General features: G+C 40.4%; 1 protein-coding gene across 3 annotated transcripts; it reads left to right on the plus strand.

The window, feature by feature from the left end:
- The first annotated feature begins 601 nt into the window (after positions 1–601).
- Positions 602–22,669, plus strand: SLC18A1 (solute carrier family 18 member A1). Of its 3 annotated transcripts, XM_040490411.1 has the most exons (15): positions 602–725; positions 1,359–1,722; positions 2,558–2,616; positions 5,473–5,556; positions 6,698–6,790; positions 8,359–8,448; positions 8,697–8,740; positions 11,266–11,326; positions 11,410–11,505; positions 18,104–18,182; positions 19,084–19,135; positions 20,620–20,683; positions 20,943–21,062; positions 21,282–21,415; positions 22,316–22,669. In XM_040490411.1, exons 1-15 carry the CDS (start codon positions 602–604, stop codon positions 22,427–22,429), a joined length of 1,578 nt encoding a protein of 525 aa, XP_040346345.1. In that variant the 3' UTR covers positions 22,430–22,669. The 3 variants fall into 3 exon arrangements, with proteins under 3 accessions (XP_040346345.1, XP_040346347.1, XP_040346346.1); XM_040490413.1 differs by lacking the exon at positions 21,282–21,415; XM_040490412.1 differs by lacking the exon at positions 11,410–11,505.
- The last annotated feature ends 955 nt before the right edge of the window (positions 22,670–23,624 follow it).

Consider the following 23,624-nt stretch of genomic DNA (forward strand, 5'->3'; position numbering starts at 1 on the left):
GAACCATAACAGATTCTTTCTCATAGAGAACAAACTGAGAGTTGATGGAAGGAGGTGGGTGGGGGATGAGCTAGAAGGATGATGGGTATTAAGAAGGGCACTTGTTATGATGAGCACTAGGTGTTGTATGTAAGTGATGAACCACTGGATTGTACTCCTGAAACCAACATTGTACTGTATTTAGTGCAACTAAGTAGAATTTAAATAAAATAATATTTATATTTTTAATATATTATATATTTAAATATGTATATATATAAAGAATTCAAATAAAAATTTAAATAAAAATTTGAAAAAAAGAAAAAAAATATGCTAGGTAGAATTCCAGATATAAAAAGCTGGTAAGCAGTGCTTTCTTATAAGGCATTCCAGGAACCCAGTAGAATTGTTGAGATGTATAAGTGAACAGAGACACAGGCATGGAAATGGTTCAAATACCATTCTAGTATCTGCAACTATTTGCACTTTTTTATTTTAATCGTGAGTTCCACTTGTCTGGGCAGGATTTCTCCCCTCTTCTGTAAAGGCTGCAGAAGACCTATAGCTGTAAGAGGACCTTCCATAAGAAACTGGAGAAGACACCTTCAGCCCAGCTCTCACCATGCTCAGGATAGTTTGGGATGCTCCTCAGCAGTTGCTAAAGGAGAGGAGAGAGTCCCGGAAGCTGGTACTGGTGGTGGTGTTTGTTGCTCTGCTCCTGGACAACATGCTACTTACGGTAGTGGGTATGTTTGGATGTCTCTGCCCTGGGGGTTAATTTGCTCTGGGCTCCAGCAGGGAGCACATACCCTGCTAAAATTTAGCAGTGAGTGGACTTGAAAAACACAAAAGGTAAATGAGGTTCAGAAGTGTTCTGTGACTTCCCTACTAATAGATGCTAAGTTGGGGTTCAAGCTCTGTCCAACTGATCCCAGAGCTAGACCTTCTTGCACTATACCTCCCTGACCCTACCATCTCCATTCTTTGCCATCTCTGTATGAAAACTGAAACAGTAAGACAAAGCTTGCCTTGTTCAACCTCAGCTGTGAAAGTGAGCATCTGGTGAGTTGAAAATTTCCCCACTCTCTGTATGTATGTTTGAGAAAAATTGTGAAAACTCCATAAATAATGATTTTGTGATTAAAAATAAATGTTAGTGAGTAGGTGATTGGCCCATACAGAATCCAGGAGTAATGTGACCAATTTTATGTTAGTTGGAATTTACTTAATCTAAAAGGATAATTTGGATGGCACAGTCTTTTAGTAGGCTTCAAATCATGTCACATGGAGCATGATATAGAGCCTATAGTAATGTCTTTGAACCAATTAGCATTAAAAAGTATCCTTAGCCCTCATCACTTGTCCTTCTTGACTTTCAGTGCCCATTGTACCCAACTTCCTATATGCCACAGAGTTCAAAGAAATCAACACTCCTCTGCACCTTGGCACCACCACAGTTTCCCAGCATGTCCTTACTCCTCGTGCCTTTTCCACAATCTTCTCCTTCTTTGGAAATGACTCCATGGCTATTAAAGAAAGTGCACCCAGTGGCACAGCATGGACAGATCACACTTCTGGTACCATCCCTCCTCTAGTCACTGAAGCCATCCCAGCACAACAAAACAACTGCTTGCAAGGCACAGAGTTTTTGGAGGAAGAGAACATACGGGTTGGGGTTCTGTTTGCTTCAAAGGCTCTGATGCAACTTCTGGTCAACCCATTCGTGGGACCTTTCATCAACAGGTATCTCAATAAGTTCAGTGCTCTACATGGTACTCACTGGCTCAGAAGTAAGAGGATGGGCTGTGGTATCATAAAGGTAGTTAGAGGAAGAAAATAACTCACTTGTCTATCTCTGGGGAGTCAGCTGTTTACCCAAAGGACAACATGGTATTGATGAAATGCCATGGAGCTCAAATTTTCTTAATGATGTAATGACTATTGAGTACCAAGAAAAGAACCAGTGGTCAGAAGTATACTGTTGATGTTATTTCAGTGCTCTGGAACATATCTCAAAGGCAGGACTACTGCAATCTAGAACACTGGTTTGTTAGAAGTGTTTGGGGGGCGCCTGGGTGGCGCAGTCGGTTAAGCGTCCGACTTCAGCCAGGTCACGATCTCGCGGTTAGTGAGTTCGAGCCCGGCGTCTGGCTCTGGGCTGATGGCTCAGAGCCTGGAGCCTGTTTCCGATTCTGTGTCTCCCTCCCTCTCTGCCCCTCCCCCATTCATGCTCTGTCTCTCTCTGTCCCAAAAATAAATAAACGTTGAAAAAAAAATTAAAAAAAAAAAAAAGAAGTGTTTGGGATTACCCTGATGTTTCAAAGGGATATATACTCTGACTAGGGCATCCTTCCTGAAAAAAAAGATTTTCGCCCTGGTCTCTGGGTAAATTTGCATATTTGTTTATTTGCTTATACACATTCATATGTCATATTCATCTCTAAACTTGCATTCAGAGACATGTTTTCCATGTACTCAATAACTGCATTTCTATTCCCAATTATAAGAAAAAAATATATAGTCCAAGTATATGGATGCCTACTGGGACTGTATCTTTTTCTTTTTAATTCTCTTTTAGGATTGGATATCACATCCCCATGTTTGTTGGCTTTGTTATCCTGTTTCTCTCCACAGTTAGTAAGTAATTTGCTTCATCTTTTATTTCATTCATTGATTACCTTTGATTTTATCACATGCGCTACAATAAAGAGAGTAGGGTCAAGCTAGCTAGGTAGTATCTAAATAGCCTGACACTGATTTAAATATTTTGCTGCTTTTGATATGGGGACTAGAGCAGTAGTGGCAAATCATTCTACTTGGAATTTGTATATTCTGCTATAGAAGAAAAGACACTTTGCTTCCATCAGCTGGGGAAAATTGTAAATACTTTTTAAATAGGTGGGCTATAGGGGCGCCTGGGTGGCGCAGTCGGTTAAGCGTCCGACTTCAGCCAGGTCACGATCTCGCGGTCCGTGAGTTCGAGCCCCGCGTCGGGCTCTGGGCTGATGGCTCAGAGCCTGGAGCCTGTTTCCGATTCTGTGTCTCCCTCTCTCTCTGCCCCTCCCCCGTTCATGCTCTGTCTCTCTCTGTCCCAAAAATAAATAAACGTTGAAAAAAAAATTTTTTTTAAAAATAAATAGGTGGGCTATAGTGTGTGTGTGTGTGTGTGTGTGTGTGTGTGTGTGTGTGTGTGTATCAGTAGTCCCTTGAATGAGTTTAGTACAAACCTCCCATATTTGGGGAAAGGTTGTATTATTTTGATACACAAAGGTAAAGGGCCACCAGCAAAGAATCTAAATTGGACAATAGCAACTGGATAATACCAAAGAGTCTACTGCCTTCAAGTAAAGACATTAAAGGTTATAGCTTAGAGAAATAATTTTGTTTAAAAAAAACAAGAAAAAGAAAAACAGTCTATCCTGTATAATATAAATGTTCTAATAAAATAGAGATGGAATAAAAACAGTAAGTGAACAAAATATGTCTGGAAATTGACCATGAGAATTAAAATAAGAAGGAATGAAGGGGGGTGGGAGGTTAATACAGGAGAAGGTAGCTTGCCTCTGCTTACTCTGCTTCCAGTAACATTATTTCCTTCTCTCTCCTGTTTTTCTTATCACCTTTTTGTTACTTTTCTGCTTTTTCTATTGCCCCTCTTCAAGTTTTCTTCCCTTTCAGCATAGGGCTTAACTCTTATCAACCAATGCTTAACGGGAATTTGTTGCATTCAGGGTTGGAAAGCTGCAAAGAGCAGAAGCTTGATGTGTGAAGTTCTGAGAACTGCAGCTTACTTATGAAAATTCTAGCTAAATAAAAGAAAATGAGGAAATTCAAGTTAGAAATGTTTATTGAACTTGTAGAATCTCAGTCCATGCCACATAATAGACTAAAAATGAATAGGATTCTGTTTTACCAAATGAGACCATAATTCTCACCAAAAAAAATTTGTAGAGCACACATATTATGTCTTGATGGCAAAAGCCATTGAGGGGAGTTAAAGAATGAAATGACATGGTTCCAGTCCAGAGGTTTATGATGTGTGTCTGGGGAGATAAAACAAGCACCCTGCAAAATAAGATAATGCTATAGTATCCCAAACTCTTTAGTATAAGGTCCTTGCTTGATTCTCTGCAATTAAATAATAATTATTGTTTCCATGTTATAACCAGTGTTGCTATACTGAATTGGCCTAATTCTAGCAAATGTTTGGTCTTTACAGAATTTTATGTGGCATCTCTTTAGGGTTTTTTAAATACTGAAAAGAGGTTGCTGATGCCCATTATTACCCTTAAGGGCCTCCAGCTTAGACCTATGCTTAATGTAATTAGGAGTGAAATGGCAGACCATGTTTGGGGGCAAAGTGAGAAAGAAATTGTTTTGGTTTTCCTACATAGGGTTACCAACCATTCTATTTTGCCTGAGATTCAGGGGCCTTCTAGAATGCAAACTCTTTGGCAAACTGTAACAAGTTGGTAACTCCATTCTCAAAGAAAATAGGAATAGCCAACCTTGAACAGACTGAAAATCAGAAAGCTTAGGAGAAGGCATTAGAAAGCCTGCAAAGAGAAACCAAGTCCATGCATGTTTGAGAGACTGTGATCACGTCAGGAAGTAATGGGAGAAAATTATAAGACAGCAAACAACCAAACACATCTGTAATGAAAGGGTAAATGGATTCAAATTCTGCTGATTCAAATACTTTGGGAGAGAGTCTTCTTTCTTTCAGGGACATTGTCCTGAAATGGAGGTGAGACATGTCTAGATTTACCAAGCTTACCACCAACACCCTGTAATTTATTTTTTGATAATGTATTTCTATTTGGTACTCAGTTTTTTGTATGCTAGTCTTGAGTAGGCTGAACCTCTTAAAGGGCATGAACTGGATGTTTTCTTTATTTCACATCTGCTACAGAGTATGTATATGATAGATGTGTGTTTGGTATTACTTAACACATACTCACTGGTTTGATTTGGTTAAAAGATCTTCCAGGTAAAATAAGAGGAAATACCTGATTGGATCACAAGATATTATTTTCTACCCAATGCCAATGGTCCTTCAATTACACATAGCTTTTGTCCCCTCACTTTAGATGACCCAATGGAGCCCAACAATGGCAAAGGTCAAATGTGGGTGTTGAATATAAAGGATTGAGAAGTAGGATCTAAAGGCATTAAAGTTTTTGGACAGCCATGATTCCAATGGACAGGATGTTGAGCTTTGGACAGGAAATGTGGAAATCCAGCCTTCCATCCACTGTGTGGTGAATTGGTTTATGTCTCTGTGGTTTCTCAGTTTTCATGTCAATGAAAATTAAATCCTAAATAAGGCATAGGAGATTAGAAAGACAACTCCAAAAACAGAGAGCAGTGATCATGTTTTATTAAAACATATATTTAATGGCTTATATCTATAATATCATGGGCATATTTTCTGGTGGCCAGGGATAAAGACAATTTGCTAACTGGAGCATTCTTGCTGTTCTCTTTACTCAGTGTTTGCTTTTTCTGGTACCTATACCCTACTTTTTGTGGCTCGAACCCTTCAAGGCATTGGATCCTCATTTTCTTCTGTTGCAGGTAATACTGACATCTTATGCACACACACACAGACACACACACACACACGCACACACACACAACACACACCCCCATACATCTCTTACCATATTCAGACCCTATAAGATTTATATGAATAGATAAGAAACTATCCTAGTAGGAAGAAATTATGATTCAAAAACAAGACAATTGGGTCACCTGGGTGACTCAATTCGTTAAGTGTCCAACTCTTGATTCTGGCTCAGGTCATGATCTCACAGTTGTAGTATCAAGCCCTGCATCAGGTTCCATGCTGACAACGTGGAGCCTTCTTGGGATTCTCTATTCCCAACCCCCCTCCACCTCCCCCTCCTCTCAAAAATAAAATAAATAAACATTAAAAGAATAAACAAAAACAATATAATTGTAGTTGTTGGCAGTGTTATAAATACCTAAGCCTGACATAACTTCCTCTGATAATATTTGGATATAGCCATCTTAGGTCCAAGTAAGCTCAGTAAGACCATGCAGTAGGCCAGGTTTGTATTTAATGCTACTCTATGGTCTTTTCTCTGTCCCCCTCTTAACATTTTATAGAAAGAATAATGTGAATACTACCAGTAACCCTATCACACTTTGCAAAGTATCATCAAATACAACATTTAATGTAATCCTATGAAGTAGATATTTTATGCCATTTTTCACATGAATAACTGACCTGAAAGCCCAACCCATGCTGTCTTCCAGATACTCTGTTTATGTCTTCCTTGAGCACCTCCATTGAATAGAATAGTGTTCTGTGTTTATAGATTTTTTCCTTTTTTGACCTACTTCATATACATTCCTTCAGGAAAATAAGGTAGGGAATGATAAAATGCAATGAAATGCAGAATCAATGGACAGTGGTATTCTGTATTACCCTTCCCAGAGACTTTTACACTTCCAACAATATTGTGAGCAGAAGGAGACAGCAATGTGAGAGTTTGGGGGACCAGTGAGGACAGTATTTATAAAGTACTATGCATTAAGTTTTATAAAAACCCTCAAACTGGAACTCTAGGTAAGATGATCCCTGAAGATATAATAGGGATAGAAGACTAAGAACTAATAGACCAAGAATTCAGTGAAAGAGGCAGACAGAGGGCTCCTGTATGCTAACTCCATTATGTAACTCTTCTTTCAGGTCTTGGGATGCTGGCAAGTGTCTACACTGATGACTATGAGAGAGGGCATGCCATGGGAATTGCCTTGGGGGGCCTGGCTTTGGGAGTGCTGAGTAAGCGTAACCTGGACCCAAATCCAGGTTCAGAGGGTAGGGTAGTGCATACTCTTTGAAGATGGCTCCAGGAGGCAGGTGTTTCTAAGTTCAAGGAAGACAGTATTTTTTTTTCCCTTTTCTGTCCAATTACATGTGGAGTCCTTCTGAGATGTTTCCCAAAAAAGGCAAAGTCTCTTTCCCCTTAAGAAGCTTAATAGCCCATGAGGGCCTGGGAATGGTCCAGAAACCTAGTCTATTCAAGTTGAGCAAGTATACCCATGTTAGCAGCCACTGTCTCACCTCCATTTCCACACGTGGCTAGTGCTCTCAAAATGAAAGGAGCTCCTTGACAGATTTTGTGCTAAATATATTGCAGACATAATCTCTCTTAGTCATCACACCACTATAAAGGAGGAATTATTGTCTTCATTATACAGATGAGAACTAAAAAGTTTAAGCAACCATCCAAGATTACACATACAGAAAATGCCAGAGCCAGGATATAGACTCACATTTTCTGGCCTAAAAACCCAAGCTGTAACATACTTCCTTTGAGGTTCATCTCTCATATGATTCATTTGACTAGTCCAACAAGTCAAATATTTTACGGAGCACTTATTTCATGCCAAGCACAATGTTAGGACAGAGGGGATATGGGTAAGAAGCCTCACACATTGTTTCTCCCCTCCTTGCAATCTAATTGAGGGAAAAACACCAAAGGTCTGTTCCCTGGTCCATACCCCACCTCCCACCACAACCATGGGAGAAGAGGGAACAAAAACCCTGTTCTTTGTTAATATCCATTTTCCCACCCAAGCTAAAATTTTGGTTCATCTTGGTCTCCTTTATCACTTCTCACTCTCAAATGGATAAGCCCAGTATATTCTGTATAGCCACTTCCTCAAGGTTGGTTCCTCATCACATCTCAGTTGGAACCAGCCTACTGCCTGATCTCGTTCACCTTCTTTTCTTCCCCCAAGTTGCCACCAGAAAAAATGTCCTATGCCCAGAGCTGGTGGCATTTCTTCCCTGCTAAAAAACATGTTTCTCCATAGCTCACAAGGCCAAATACATGCTTTATCTGGATATATGGGGCACTTGACTATTTGGCATCAACATTCCCCACCTCTACTCTTTCTCTCCCAAATACTCACATTCTAGTGACTGAACACTGAACTGACTTCATTCTATTTCTTCTCCAACTACAGTCTCTTTTATGACACCTCAATGTTCTTCACTTATGCTTCTTCCCCACCTGTATTATCCACTTGACAAAGCCCTTGTGGCCACCTGAACTCACTGCACTGTGTTTACACAGCACTTTGTAGATTGAAACTTTCCTGTTGAACTTTACTTTTCACCATGTTCTAATTATTTGGGTCATCCCACCCCACCCCAATCACATGCATTTTCTCTATTTGAAAGTAAGCCCCTGGGAACCAGGTCTTCTTCATCTCTGAATCCCCAGAACCTCATGTGGAGCTCAGTGCATAGGAGAGCTTTGGTAAATCTCATTGGATATATGTGGACAAATCACACCAACTAGGAATTGACCCTTACCTCTGAAATCTGTTTTTCCTTTCCAGTGGGAGCTCCTTTTGGAAGTGTGATGTATGTGTTTGTTGGGCGGTCTTCACCCTTCCTTATATTGGCCTTTCTGGCACTACTAAATGGAGGTAAGTCACCATAAGAGATCACCAGACAGATGATAGCTTAAATCAGGTTGGCAATGTACTCTGCTATGGTGTCAGTCTTGACATACTTGAAAAATCAAGGACTGCCCCATTCTTGGAAAGAAGGAAGAAATTCAGAGAGTTAGATCTCTACATGATAGGGTGATAATAGCAGTATGGCTGTTACTGGAGTTTCCAAATAATCAGTGGACAAACTAAACTATCTCTTTCTCTGCCTCTTTCTTTCTTAGCACTCCAGCTGTGTATCCTACAGCCTTCCAAAGTCTCTCCTGAGGTAAGAGGGCACCAAGCTCCATTGCCAAGGGATATATAGAGTGGTTAAGTGCTGAGACCCAGTCTCCCCTAGATCATCCCTGTCAAACCGTAAGAAGAAAGGTGAAGAAGAGTGGAGTGATGGAAAGTGAGAACTATATCTGGATTCCAAGATAGTTCCATATTTAGGGTAATGTTGGGGATGGTGAGGGAGTCTGGTTTGATGTTGGACAAAGATGGAGGAAGGACCTTATGAAAAATGAAAGAAACATTACAGAATTTATATATATGAACTCAGAACAAGAGGCAATGACATTGGGACCTGTGAATTCATGGTTATAACACCTCAGAGCTAGAGAAGACTTTAGATGCTGCTCAATCTCTCCACCAAGAGCATCTTTGCACACTATCATCCTATCATGATTAAGTATCAGAGTTGGTATTTGTCTGATCCCAAGCCAAAGACGGCTCTGAGAAATTCATATCAAACCACATACAATAAAAGACAAGTAAATACAAAATATGTGGGTAAGTTTGATCTAAAAACCTTGATTTTATAGCCACATCAGACAGAAGTGTGGGTAATATGGGAACACACTACTTGCAATTGGGATCTGAAGTGGGGGCAGTCTTGTGGGACCAAGTTGTTAATCTGTGGGGTCTGTGCTAACTCCAAGTACTTAGTGTCAGAACTGAATTACATTCTAGGACAACCAATTGGTGCCCACAAGGAACTGAAGAGTTGCTTGGTGAAAGTTCCCACATTCAGTGTCAAAAGTGTTGTGAGAGGAGAAATTATTTTCCTTTAATATCTTTTTCAATAATTTTGACTTAGATGGTAATGTTACAGATATGCAAAAAATTCAATTATTATTTTTCTGGCTGTATGAAACGCCATTGTGCATGTACCATATTTTATTCAATCTCATAGATTTGAACATTTAGGTAGTTTCTAGTACTTTGCAATTATAAATAGTGCTACAATTAATAACTTTATGTATATGCATTTTTATTACATTGGAAGTAATCTATAGAATAAATTTCTAGAGGTGGAATTTTTGCGCCAAAGGGCTTATTGGACTTCTTTATGTGTATTTTATGATTTAGGTTTCTCTCTTTAATTTGAATTATATATTTAGTTTTAATACCTCTGAATATTTCAATCCACCCCTGTGTGTATGCACAGATGATTATCATACCAAAACTATTCATTCTATTACAAGATAAAATGTAGTTAGCACCATGGATTAAGGCACAGAATTCAGGAAGTTTGAAAGTGGGAGAAGCTCCAGCTACTGAGTCATGGAATACTGTGGAAAAGAAGGAGCTATTTAAGATTGACTATGGGGGCGCCTGGGTGGCGCAGTCGGTTAAGCGTCCGACTTCAGCCAGGTCACGATCTCGCGGTCCGTGAGTTCGAGCCCCGCGTCAGGCTCTGGGCTGATGGCTCAGAGCCTGGAGCCTGTTTCCGATTCTGTGTCTCCCTCTCTCTCTGCCCCTCCCCCGTTCATGCTCTGTCTCTCTCTGTCCCCAAAATAAATAAACGTTGAAAAAAAATTAAAAAAATAATAATAATAATAAAAAATAAGATTGACTATGAAGAAGGATAGAATTTGGATGATTTGGACCTGTAGAGAGAAGGAAGATTAGGCAAAAATAACCACGAAGTTAGTTAGGCAAAAATAACCCACTAAATGAATGGGAAGAAGATGGAATGACTGAGTTTAGCTGGAATAAAAATTTGCTGGGGGTAGACAGAAGTTAGAACTGAATATTTAAAACTCTATTTTATTTTTATTTTTATTTTTTAAAGTTTATTTTGGTATATAGAGAGAGCATGAGCAGAGGAGGAGCAGAGAGAGAGGGGGAGAGAGAATCCCAAGCAGGCTCTGCACATCAGTGTGGAGTCTAACGCAGGGCTCAAACTCAAGAACCACAAAACCATGACCTGAGCTAAAGCAAAGAGTTGGACGCTTAACAGGCTGAGCCACCCAGGTGCCCATAGGCTCACATTTTAATCTAGATATTCAAACACTTTCTGCTACACTTGTCTAGTATGGCTCAAAATGGTTAGAATAAAGCATTCAGAATGCTTGAGAAGCTTTCTAAGTTATCACCTCTGTGTTCACCTTTGGGATTCAGTACTTTGCCTGTGGTTCTCCCAGGGCAAACATTAATGCCAGTGAGATCTAGTGGTAAGGCCCAAGACCAGAAGTCCAGACATCCATTGTCCAAAGCTGGTCTTGCTGACAATCCACTCTCATATGGTTGATGATCATTTGAAGGCAGGAATCATGTATGGAATATGTTGTCCTACTCTTTATGACTACTACATTGTCTGTCTTACACACAGGAGGTAAACTGCCAGGTGACTCTGTGACATTGGGCAAGTCACTTTATCTCCTTTAACTTGTGCATCTGCTCTCTTCAGTAAAGGAGCTGACATAGATGGTCTCTAAGGTCCTGTCTGCATATTCTCAGATTCTATGAAAATAGGAGAGATTTACACTGTACAAATGGATGTTTTTTTGTTGTGCATGTTCTCAGAGTGCCAAGGGGACTCCACTCCTTACACTTCTCAAAGACCCTTATATCCTGGTGGCTGCAGGTAAGCTGACAATGCCTCCCTTTGGGATAGGAAGAGTCCGGGCTTCAGGGTAGCCATGGGGGCTCACAGAAATGTCTCTCCAGGCTCCCTCTGCTTTGCTAACATGGGAGTGGCCATGCTGGAGCCCACACTGCCCCTCTGGATGATGCAGACCATGTGTTCCCCTGAGTGGCAGTTAGGTAAGTGACCTTATTCCCCAACTTGGGCTTGGCCAGAGGTGTGTGCCATGGCCATTTCTCAGGTAATTGAGAAGCATTATCAGGTCCAGGTCTTCAGGGTCACAATGTACTTCCTTTGTCACCACTTTTCTTTTTTTTTTTTTTATTTGTATTTTCTCTTTCTATACTTATAAATTGAGCCTGAGTGGCCAGGCAGTACCTCCAAGAAGCATCCTGAGATGGGCGGGGTGGGAGGGATTGAGAGGGGCTATGGAGTCAACATGCCCAGCTAAGTCATAGAATGATCAATAATTTTTAGTCAAAAGACCTCAGTTTTCATTTCAGCTCCATTGATTGGCTATGCAAACTTATGCAAACCACATCAATTTTCTGAGAATAATTTTTTTCATCTCTGAAGAGGGCATCAGAATACTGTCTAGTTCAAAGGGTAATATGAGGAATACATGTTATAATTTGTAGAAATGCTTTGCACCTGTGGAATATTAATATGCACCACCATTAACATCCACACTTTTCTCTCTTCAACTCTCCTTCCTCTAGATTACCCTTTTGCTATGTTTTTACCTCTAACAAGGTGTTTATGGAGTATGTTGTTCTGTGAGAAAGGCCTCTAGCCTCCTCTGATTCATGGTGAGAGGTACTCATGACTCATCTGAGCTTAGATGAGCTTAGGTTCAGGAAGCCTAAGAAAAGGGAACATAGAAGGCTACATGTCATTCAGTCACTGTAGAGAGGAGAAGCTTATGGGACCAGAGGGGAAGTTGATATGAATCTGATAAAATTCAGTATACGATAAAAAGCACTAAATCTAATTTTTTAGGGGACAATTCTAAGCAAGGCTCCAAGCTGCACTCCTAGCCTCAAATTGAATTTTTCTGGGCTGCGACTACCTCTGACCATGACAATTAATTGAATTGGTGCTTGTAATAGAAAAGTATCCTCTGCTCCAAGGCTCTGCTGGCTCAGGCTCTTGGTGCAGGTGGGCAAATACAGCTCAGAACAACTCCTCTTCAGCCTTTCTTCACTCTATAGGAGAGAAAAGCGAACCAGCCTTCAATAACTGCTGAATTGTTGACTTTGGGTTTAACTATAATTGTCATGACAGTTTCTTTTAGGGACCACTATTTCCTCTAGGTACAGAAAAGCATAGAGAGGCTAGTGACACCAAAAGAAATTCACTGGGTTGATTCCACATAGTCCCTTATGGAGGAGGTGAGGCTGCAGCAGAAAGCCCTCTGGAGAGTAAGTCAAAACACCAATAAGGCTTTGTCTCCCACCATCCTTTACAACTTTCCTCAATGCTATCTGCGTCTGTAAGTCTAGCTTCAAAAAGTCTCACATCATCTGGAAAGCTTGTTAAAATTCTGAGTGTTGGGCCCCACCCAGAAATTCGACAGAATCAAGTTTGCATTTTCATAAGTTTCCTGGTGATGTTGATGTGGTATCAGTGACCACACTGAAAAATATTGCACTAAATGGAGACAACCTCTCATGGTTGTTAGGAGTTGGAGACAGCAGTTTTGAGGGTGCTTTGTAGTCTGTGACCGGACACTTTTTAAGTGACCCAGCACTCTAAGTGGAGGAAACAGCGCAGGCTTTGGAGATAGGCCCACTTGGGTTTGAATCCTGATTACTTACTGGTTGTGAACTTGGATAAGTTATTTAACCTCTTCATACCACTTCACACCACTTTTTTTTTCCATTTGTAAAAAGGGAGATGTTTTCAGGGTTGTTTTCAGGATTAAATAGATCTATGTATTCTAAAGGGATTAGCATAGTACATAGAATACAGGATAGTTATACTCAGCAAATAAAAATTATTATTTTCATCATTATTTTTCTAGAAATTATTTAGACAGTCACAGATATGTGTAATTTCCTGCTTCTTTGAAGATATGCTGTGAAAAATATATGTTTGTCTGTAGACATATAGTTTGTAACACCTATTTTGCACAAAATACTATTGAAATGCAACCTATACCCAGATCCTAAAGAACAAGCCACGTTAGTTGAGGAAAATCTCATTTAGAAAATTCCATGTCATTCAAAGCAATATTAAGGAGATGTATTTAAGTGGTTAGTGGGATTCTTAGAGATGCTCATTTCCAGATCTCAGGTAAAAAATGGAGTAGGTATACTTTTAAATTTTTAAAAGCAATTAAAAATAAACAACTGGGTAAAGTTTTGCTGCCCTGTACAAATAGACAAATACACTAAGATATGCTTCACTTTCACCCCATTGAAGAGAATATTAAAGTCAAACAAGCCATTGACCAGTAACTGGTGAATTGTTGTACTTTGGGTTTCATTGTAATCATCATGACAGTTTCCATCAGGCAACACTGCTTCATATAGCTACAGAAAGGCATAGAGAGCCTAGTGAGACTTGAAGAAACTCACACTGCATTCTCTACAGTCCCTTATGCCAGAGCCATCTGTGCTCTCACACCACTGGTATGGGTAGTAGAGACACAGGAAGTCGGAAGGAGAAGGCCTGGGTTCAAGTCCTGATCCTGCTACTCACTGGTTATGATGTTAACAGTTAAGGCTGGTGCTCTGAGGGCACTTATTGTGTCCCAGACACTGTGAAAAATGGTTGTCATACATTATCTCAAAGCTCACAACCAGCCCATCTGGTAGGAATTATTATTAACACCATATTTCATATGTGCAGTATGGAGGGCAGTTTTTGGGATGAGCACTGGATGTCATATATAAGAGATGAATCACTGGGTTCTACTCCTGAAGCCAAGACTACATTGTATGTTAACTAACTTGAATTTAAAAAAAAAGAAATTTCTTAATCTTACCCAATTTCCTATTTTCCCCTCCAAAAATTCCCTGGCTTTGTAGAACCTCCTGTCATTGACATGTGTCCCAGTGCCTTCATCTTCTTCTCCAAACACTTCCTTCATCTTCTCTTGCCCTGAAACCCTAATGTTTCCTGAGAACACCCTTTCCCAGCCCTCTTGATGGAAGTCCACATTCCTCTAGACTTTGCTTAGTTTTGCTGCTGCTGGATCATTTCTTCTTAATTCTCCTTCAAAGACCCAAACTCCCTTGAAGATCATGTCATCATATTATACCCTCCTCTACCTCTCTTCATTGCAATCACCTATTGACCCCTTACTTACCCATTCTCATTCATTAAAGTTGTCAATACCTGGTTAATATTCTTTTATCCTTTACACCTATAGCCACTTTTGGAGGCTTCAATATCCAGGTGGAGAACTTTACCAACATCTTGGCCTATTCCTTAATCTACTTTCTTACAATAATCTTTTGCAATTTTTTTCTCCTCTCCACCTCAACCAATCAAACCTTTAATTGTATCACCTTTGAAATTTCAATTCCAAGCTTTCAGGTTATCAACTTACATATTCCCTGCTCAGGTATTCTAATATCTCCATATCAACAAATTTTGGCTACTCTAAGCTCACCAATCCATTGGCCTCAATTCTTTTCCTATTTCCATCATTTCTCATATCCTCACTTATTCATTTACTCAGCTTGGATTCCATCATGATGTTAGACCTTTGAAAGCATTGCTAATTCCTTTGCCTTTCTCTCCCTCTAGGGTTGTCAGCTGGCACAGCATTAATTCTGGTTAAGCCAATCTGTTTTCCCACTCCTTGTCTGCACATGAGTAGTGGATTGGGGCTGTAGGAAAACACACAACTAGGCTCTCAGTTTAACCTTATATTTATGGCTACAAATCTAAAGTAGGTTTTCATAGGAGCACCTGGGTTGTTCAGTTGGTTAAGTGTCTGACTCTTGATCTCAGCTCAGGGTCATGAGTTCAAGCCCTGCATTGGGCTCACTGCTGGTTGTGGAGTCTACTTTACAAAAATTGAAGTAGGTTTTCATATTACCCAACAACATTTTTCTAAGTCCCCAGTTTTGTTCTCCTTCCAACTTTCTGAAATGATAATTTTACCCTTATCCACTCAAACTTCCTCTGTACCCTGATTCCTTTACCTTCATCCTTGTCATCTCCTATTCATTGAGAAAATAGAAGCAATGAGATAGGAACTCACTTATTCCCTGCACTTGTACCCACATTCGTTGCCTTCTGTTTATGGTTGAAGCATCCCAACTCCTTCAGAGGCCAAGCTACTTCTACTGCTGCTATTTCTACAACCACAACAACTAATACTACTACTACTACCACCACCACTATCACCACCATCACCACCCTCACCCCCACCTTCCCCCAGCACCACTATTACTACTTTTTCTTCTTCTTCCTCCTCCCCCCATCTCCATCTCTTTCTTCTCCTCCTCCCTCACTCAACTCCCTCTTCCACCTCCTTTTTTTCTTTTATCTTCTTCCTTCTCCTCCTCCTCCTCTTTATTCGCCTTCTCTTCCTCTTCTTTCTTCTTCTACTTCTTCTTTTTCTGCATTCCATCCCTTCTCAACCACTTCTTTCGCTACTTTTTATTACCTTTGTTAGCTCCTCTTCTTTTGCTAACTTTTAAAGTTAAGAGTCCCTGAAGGTTCAGACCTTGGATTTCTATTCTTCTCTATCTGATATTTCAGAGGTGATCCCAGCCCTCCCTATGGCTTTAAGAACCATGTATAAACCAATGAGTCAAACATTTATATCTGTGCTTAGGATCTGTCCTTGGAAGTCTAGACTTGTATGTTCACAGCCTGACATCTCCAGTTGGATATTTAATACACATTTCAAACTTTTCATGTTTTTTCCCTCAAGCTCTTCCTCTACCAAATTAAGTAAGACAAAATTAAGTAGTACACCAAATTAAGACAAAAAAGAGTGATCCTTGATTTCTTTCTTTCCCTCACTCCCAATATGCCCACGCCTAATCTGACAGAAAATTCCACTGACTCTACCACCATAACACCTCTGATTTTATTCACTTCTTTCTATTGTGACCTCTAAGCTGAAGCATTGTCACTTTCCTCTTGGGTTCTACAAATAATCTTCTGACTTCCATGCTTGTCCTGTGATCCCATTCTTCTAACCACAACCAGAGGACTTTTTTTTTTTAATGTTTATTTATTTTTGAGACAGAGAGAGACACAGCATGAACGGGGGAGGGGCAGAGAGAGAGGGAGACACAGAATTGGACGCAGGCTCCAGGCTCTGAGCCATCAGCCCAGAGCCCGACGCGGGGCTCGAACCCGCGGACTGAGAGATCGTGACCTGAGCTGAAGTCGGACGCTCAACCGACTGAGCCACCCAGGCGCCCCCCAGAGGACTTTTAAAAATGTAAATTAAAATATGTCGTTTCCCTCCAAAGTTTCCCCTTGCACTTGGAATAAATCCCAAATTCTAGGCTTCTATTTTCTTTCTTTCTTTCTTTTTTTTACTTAAATTCAAGTTAGTTAACATACAGTGTAGCCTTGGCTTCAGGAGTAGAACCCAGTAATTCATCTCTTACATATGACACCCAGTGCTCATCCTGAAAAGTGCCCTCCTTAATGCCCATTACCCATTTAACCCATTCCCCCATAGACCTACATTTTTTTTATCACTCTTCACTTTGCTCATTGTGTTTCAGCCACACAGACTTCCTTTTTTTTTTCCTATAACAGACGAATAGTTTCTTCTTTAAGGTATTTGCATTAGATGTGTTTTTTCCCCCTGCTTTGAATGCTCTGCTTTGATTCGCAAATCTCAGTTTAAATGTCATCTCCTCAAAAAAGCATTCAACTCCCAAACTGAAGTTAGCCTTGTTCCTGGTCACTTCCATGTCACCACATTAAATTTTCTTCACAGAACTTATCATTTTACAAAATTATCTTTTTTCATTCATTTGTTTGTGTGTTTATTATTTTCTGGCTCCCCTCTCTTGGAATGTAAACTCTCCAAAAGCTAAGATTTTGTCTATCTTATTTACCCCCTCTAATCCTAGAACACTTGAGACATAGTAAAAGCTCTTTAAAAGTAAACTGAATGAATGAATGAGACTCAGAGAGGGTAAGTTGCCCAAAGTCACAGAACTAAAAAGTAGCGAAACTAGTTTGAACCCCAAACTGTGTGGCTCCAAAGCCCATGATCTAAACCACCTGGCTCTACAGTGGGAGAAAGCAATGTAGCTGGTGCTTCAGTTTACAAAATACTTTTACATACATTATACAATTTACTTCTCAGTGTAAATTGGTATGATAGAGTCATAGCTTTGTTTTTGCCAGATGTATATACCAAAGCTCAGAAAGATTTAGTAACATACCCAAGATCATTACCAGAGCAATAGAAAGAAAGGTGAATAGCAAGGCAGGATTTCACGTCCCAAGATATATTTATTTCTCTCTCTAATGCTGATGATCTTATGATGATAATCAAAAGGATTTTATACATGAGAATGGCTCATTACAGCCATTCTTCAAGAAGTTTAAGTGGGGAGCTTGGAACACATTGTATTAAAGCTAAACAAAGCCCTACTCCTGAGGAAAATGGAGGTGAGAGCCTTACGTCAACTTCTCTGGGTTTGCACAAGGATCTCCAAACCACAAAACAAAGTGGCTTGGGGTCCTTGAAGGTAATAGGGGGACTTAACTGTCTTGTAGGAAATAAATTATATAATAGTTAACTGGGAATGTCCTAAGATGAGGACCTTTGTCTTTCCACAGGTCTAGCTTTTTTGCCTGCCAGTGTGTCCTACCTCATTGGCACCAACCTCTTTGGTGTGCTGGCAAACAAGATGGGTCGGTATGTAACCTGGGAATCTGTGGAGAATAAAAAGAATGTAGGATGAGAGAGCCTTTTGAGGTTGTCCCTGAGCTTAGGATAATGAACAGCTTCTCTGATATTTAAAGTTTAGAACAAGTACACATAGATAAAAGCTGCCCACAGGGAGGATGAGGGTGGGTAGTTGGTGAGGACAATATAGAGAAAGGATGGCCCTGAGCTGGTTGTGAGGGATAACCTTTATTTCCAGTTGTTTGTTGTCTAGTTGAAGTGCTAAAATAACCCCACAGAGAACAGTCATGAGAAAGCTCAGTACTTTGGGGGCAGTGGTTATCAGATTGTGTTCCATAGATCCCTAGAGAGTTCTAGAGGGACCTCAGAGGCCATCAAGTGGAAAAGGTTGAGGGCTAAAAATATGAGTATGGATTCTGTTCAACTACAGTGAGAACAGCTTTAATTTTATCTTTGGAGCTCAGCATAAAGATTTAAAAAATAAGTTCTTAAAACCCCTGCTATAGGAAGTCAGAAAAGGAAAGAAGTATGGTATTTTCTGTGGTTTTTGAGATGAACCTTGAAGACCAGAAAAAAATATGAATAGGGGAGATATAGTGTGAACTGGGAGTAGCATGAATTAAGTTTGAGGGTTACTACCAAGGGGCAAGTACATTCTGAGTAAGTTGATTCCTCTTCTAGAGGAAGAAATAATATGTTCCGTTGCACCTCCTCTGCTTCTACTATGGAAAGAGATATGGAGCCTGGAATAGATGAAGGCAATGAAAAAAAAGGGAAAGATCTCTCACCTGGTTATAAACAAGTCATATAGAGATGTCTTCATCTTCTCACATCCTAAGGGATTCCTGGAATTAGGGGTGGTAGGAATATTTCCCTTTAGCACTATTTGCTGATGGCTTTTTTCTTCCAGGTGGCTCTGCTCCATGATTGGGATGATGGTTATAGGTACCAGCTTGCTTTGTGTAAGTATAAGTCTAGGAGAGAGAGAGAGAGAGAGAGACATTTAAAGACCATTTTCTTTAAAATGAACAGAGGGTTAACTTGGCAATGATTGTTGGCAGGACTGTTTCTGCATAGGTAGGAATTGAGAACTGGGAGAGATGCCATCAGGCATCCCATTAAAGGAGGAGGGAAGGAGGGAGGAAGTGTAATCGGGGCAGCTGTAGCCAGAGGTCTGAGGTCCTATGTATGGACACATGAAACTATCCAAGTTGGTATCTATTTCTGGGGCCAACAGAGAGATGAATTTTATGACTTAATTTACTCATCCCACCATGACAGGACCCTAGGGGAACCATCATCTGAGTTGCAGGCTCTGGTGCCAGAATATTTGGTATAAAAAGAAAGAAAGAAGAGCTTTCCTATTTTCAAGAGCCCCCTTCAAGCTCTCTAAACCTTCATTTTCTCCTCTCCATAATGGGAATCATCAGCACAATTGTCTCCTAGGCTTGAGGGGGATGAGACTAGAGCTGTAAAGCACTGAATACAGTGTTCAAGAAAGGCTGGAGGTCCTGATCAGGAACATGAGCTCCACATTCATTCTCAGATTTTCCACTTGCTGCTCTTTGTGACTTTTATGTCACCTCTTTTTGCTCAGTATCCCCATCTGTGTAGAGAGGATTCTGTTAGCATTTCATAGGGCTGTCCATATAAATAGCAACAGTGTCTGACACATAGTGAGCCCACAGTAAATCTTAAGACAACTGCTGGTAAAATATAAATACCCCTTGGGAATAATCCTTAAAATTGTGTTTAGCCACTAACATCTAAGTGCTATTTTAAACCTCTGAGGGGTTAATGTTTTGGGGCAGGTGTAGGTAACAGATGCTCAAGGAGAGAGGGAGGTAAGGAATCAGCAAAAGAGGAAAGGAAGGCTCTCAGTGGAGCACTGGTAAGGCAAAATAATGAGTTTCACAAGCTTGCTGATATAGCACCCCAAACATGCCACCTGCCCCTCTAGATTATGGGTAATTCGTTGTTGGTGTATTTTGTCTTGCTCCAGTGGCTACCAAGTTAGAATTTAACTAAAACCTTTGAATGTTCCTAATAGAAAAGGGAGGAAACACTATTCAATGAATAGTGAGGACAGAAATGTATGTCTGGGGCAGGGGGGTGGGCGGTGGTTAAAGTAGGGGGAGGGCTCATTCAACAGAAGCTCAAGCACTGTTATAGTATAATGGAGTCAAATTTGAGGTTTAGACTTAATCTTGCCTCTTATTAGATCTTAACTTTGGATAGGATGTTTAATTCAAATGGCACCAATCTAGCTTTCATATCTTTAAATTGGAGGTAAAGATTCTTCTTCATAAGGAGATGTGAGAATCCAGATAGATAATACATGTGGTACACAGCACATGGCTAATAAATGCATTTCATATGAAAACCCCTTGTTTCTGTGGTGATTCAGCTGGACTCCTGATGAACTCTTCTCCCTTCCCTGTTGCAGGTTCCTCTGGCTTATAATATTTTTGGTCTCATTGGCCCCAATGCAGGACTTGGCTTTTCCATAGGTAAGAGTACTTTTAAAGGAGATAAGAACCTCCTGAATTTTGGCTTTGGGTCAGATAAGAGGAGGTATATGAAAAGGCAGAAGGAGCAGGAGGGCAGCTGGCAAAGATGTGGACTTCTAACTCCTATCAGGAATAGGTGTCAGTGCTGAGTGGGAGGATAGCAGGCAAAAAGACTAAAGGAGAATAAGAAGGAAAGATGCCACAAAAATGGAAGGGACTGTGAGTAGAGCTGACAGTGTCCTGTTTCCTCTGGCTACAGGTATGGTGGATTCCTCTGTGATGCCCATCATGGGACACCTGGTGGACCTGCGTCATACCTCAGTGTATGGGAGTGTCTATGCCATAGCTGATGTAGCTTTTTGCATGGGTTTTGCTATAGGTATGTTGGCAGGGGAGAAGGGAGCACCCAGGACCTGGTTCCCATTTTCTCTTGTTTACTGTTTACCAACTGGAAATAGAGTCAGAAGGCTGATTCTCCTAAGGTTCTGGAGATATTTGACTTCAGGACATCCTCTGGGTCACCTATTGCCCCTTGCATGGTGTCTTCTATGTGATCAAGGCTCAATAAATACTGGTAAATTTGGTTTATTCCTCACAGGCCCATCCACCGGGGGAGCCATTGTGCATGCCATTGGCTTCCCCTGGCTTATGGTCATCATTGGGGTCATCAACATCATGTATGCTCCTCTCTGTTACTACCTGAGAAGCCCCCCAGCCAAGGAGGAAAATCTGGTAAGGGGCTCTGACTGCTGCTAAAAAAATAATAATCTGGGGTTTTTTTTTTTCCATATCTCTCTCACATTGTTTTTATCCTATGCCATTTCCTCCCTCTTTGAATGTTTTTCTGCTTTGCCATGTTTTCTGATCTAATTTTCACCTTTATCTTTCCTTTGTTTTCTTCCTTATTTTCCCTTTTCTATATAACCACTTTGCTTCTTACATCAGGTGGTTAAAAAGGGTCCTAAGTAAAGAAGAACAATGAGAAGCTTAGGTGCGGGGGCCATCAAAAGCATCCTGTACTTTAGTTACTAGCAAAATATGAGTTACCAAATTATCTCCGCAAAGAAGGCAAAATTCCACCAGGCTAATTTATTCATTAATTCACTCATTCATGTCTGCCATTATATATATATATATATATATATATATATATATATTTTTTTTTTTTTTTTTTTTTTGTCTGCCATTATCTTTACCAGGGCATCATTTAAAGTACAAAACCCAGGGAAGAGAACCACAACATATGATTTTAGTTAATAAGATACTTTCCTTTTATTGCAGCGTGAGCACCCTAAGGGTGCTTAGTGATGGATATGGGGGCTGCTCAAAGGGATGGAAGAAGACAGAGGGGTCTGATAGGGGATTGTTCCAGTTTCAGCTGACTCCCTGCTATAGCTTGTATTACCACTGTTAAGATTCAATTAAAAGCATTCCAGATATTTCTCTTGACTAGAGTTGCTACACCTAGGTGCCTTGGGAGGCCTGTGCCTGTAAACGAAGCAGAAAAAGAATCCTACCCCATTTCTTGAGTCTTTCCTGAACAATACTAGACTTGAGTAAGCTAGTGAGGGAAGGGAACTGGGAGACTGGTAAAATATATGCAGTAATTTCTCTTCCTGACTCTTGCTTCAGGCAATTCTGAGCCAGGACTGCCCCATGGAGACCAGGATATGTGCAACTCAGAAGCCCACAAGGGAAATTCCTCTGGGGGAAGACAGTGACGAGGAGCCTGGCAGTAAGCAGTAGCAGCAGAAAGTGGTCTCTGAGCCTTGTCACATGTTCGATCCATGAGCCTTGGACTTCAGTGACCAAAGAGTGACCACCTCTTTCCCTAATCATGAGATCTCTATGGGCTGCTCAACAGGCTTTACTTCCCTCTCCCCTGAGTATACCTCCCCCTACCCCCGACTTCCATGAGTGCCATTCCCCGGTTCTCTCCTTATCAACGTAACCCATAGCTCTTCCTCTAATGCTTTGCTACCTCAGCTGGCCCATCTTTTATGGGAGGACATAGCTATGCTTTCTCCTAAGCTGTTGTAAGCCTGATTAAACTTGAGCTGTGGTGGATTCTGCAAGGAGTGACTCATTCCATTGAAACAGCTTTGAGCACAGTGTGCCCCTGAAACCAATGGGGTAAATGACAAACTGCATTTCATCTATTATCTGATGTTCTTTGGCACATCCCTAACAGACCATAAAACTTTGTCCTCTGTTCCTCCATTTGGTCTTTCCTGAGTTTTCTCAGCTGAGTTGAGAAAGTTTCCTCAACCTTGTACTGCTGCCAAATTGCCAATGTGGGAAATTGTTTGCCTGGTTCTTAGAAGCTGAGTAGTTTTTCTGTGGCTAAACCTAGAGCTGCTAAAGTGACTTTGTCCTCGGTGAATGGATGGCTGGGTTTCTACCTTTCCTAAACTTCTTTCAATTTTAGAAATAAAAGCAGGAGGGCAGAAAAAAGAAAACATTTTTTTATCCAAGATTTCATCAGAGGAAGTGAAAAGAAACTCCCTTGAAATCCCTTCAAAAGGCGGATTTCCTAATACAAATATTATAATGAGGAATTGTTCTCACTTGTTAATGAATAAGTTATTAGCTAATTCAGACATAGTAAACTAGATGCTCTTTTATAGCAAAAGAGAATGTGTGGGCAAATACATAGGTCCTATAAATATTTTGACATTTTGCTACCTTTTTCAAACATTTATTAAATGTGGGGTTTTAAAGAGATGAGAGTCATGGCACCCACTTGTAAATAGCTTCCCATGTATTTTAGCAAATAGGATATACACAGTATGAAAATGATCATTAATGCAAGTTAGTATACATTCTGTGTTAAATATGTTCAAGTACAAAGAGGCAGAAATGCTCATAGTCTGGGTGGGAATAATGGTAGAGATAGAGGCAGAGGTAGAAATGGAAAGACCCACAGGTGCAGGCTGTGAGG

This window comes from Herpailurus yagouaroundi, unplaced genomic scaffold (genome assembly GCF_014898765.1).
Source record: "Herpailurus yagouaroundi ecotype Mexico unplaced genomic scaffold, PumYag 181, whole genome shotgun sequence".
NCBI lineage: Eukaryota > Metazoa > Chordata > Mammalia > Carnivora > Felidae > Herpailurus > Herpailurus yagouaroundi.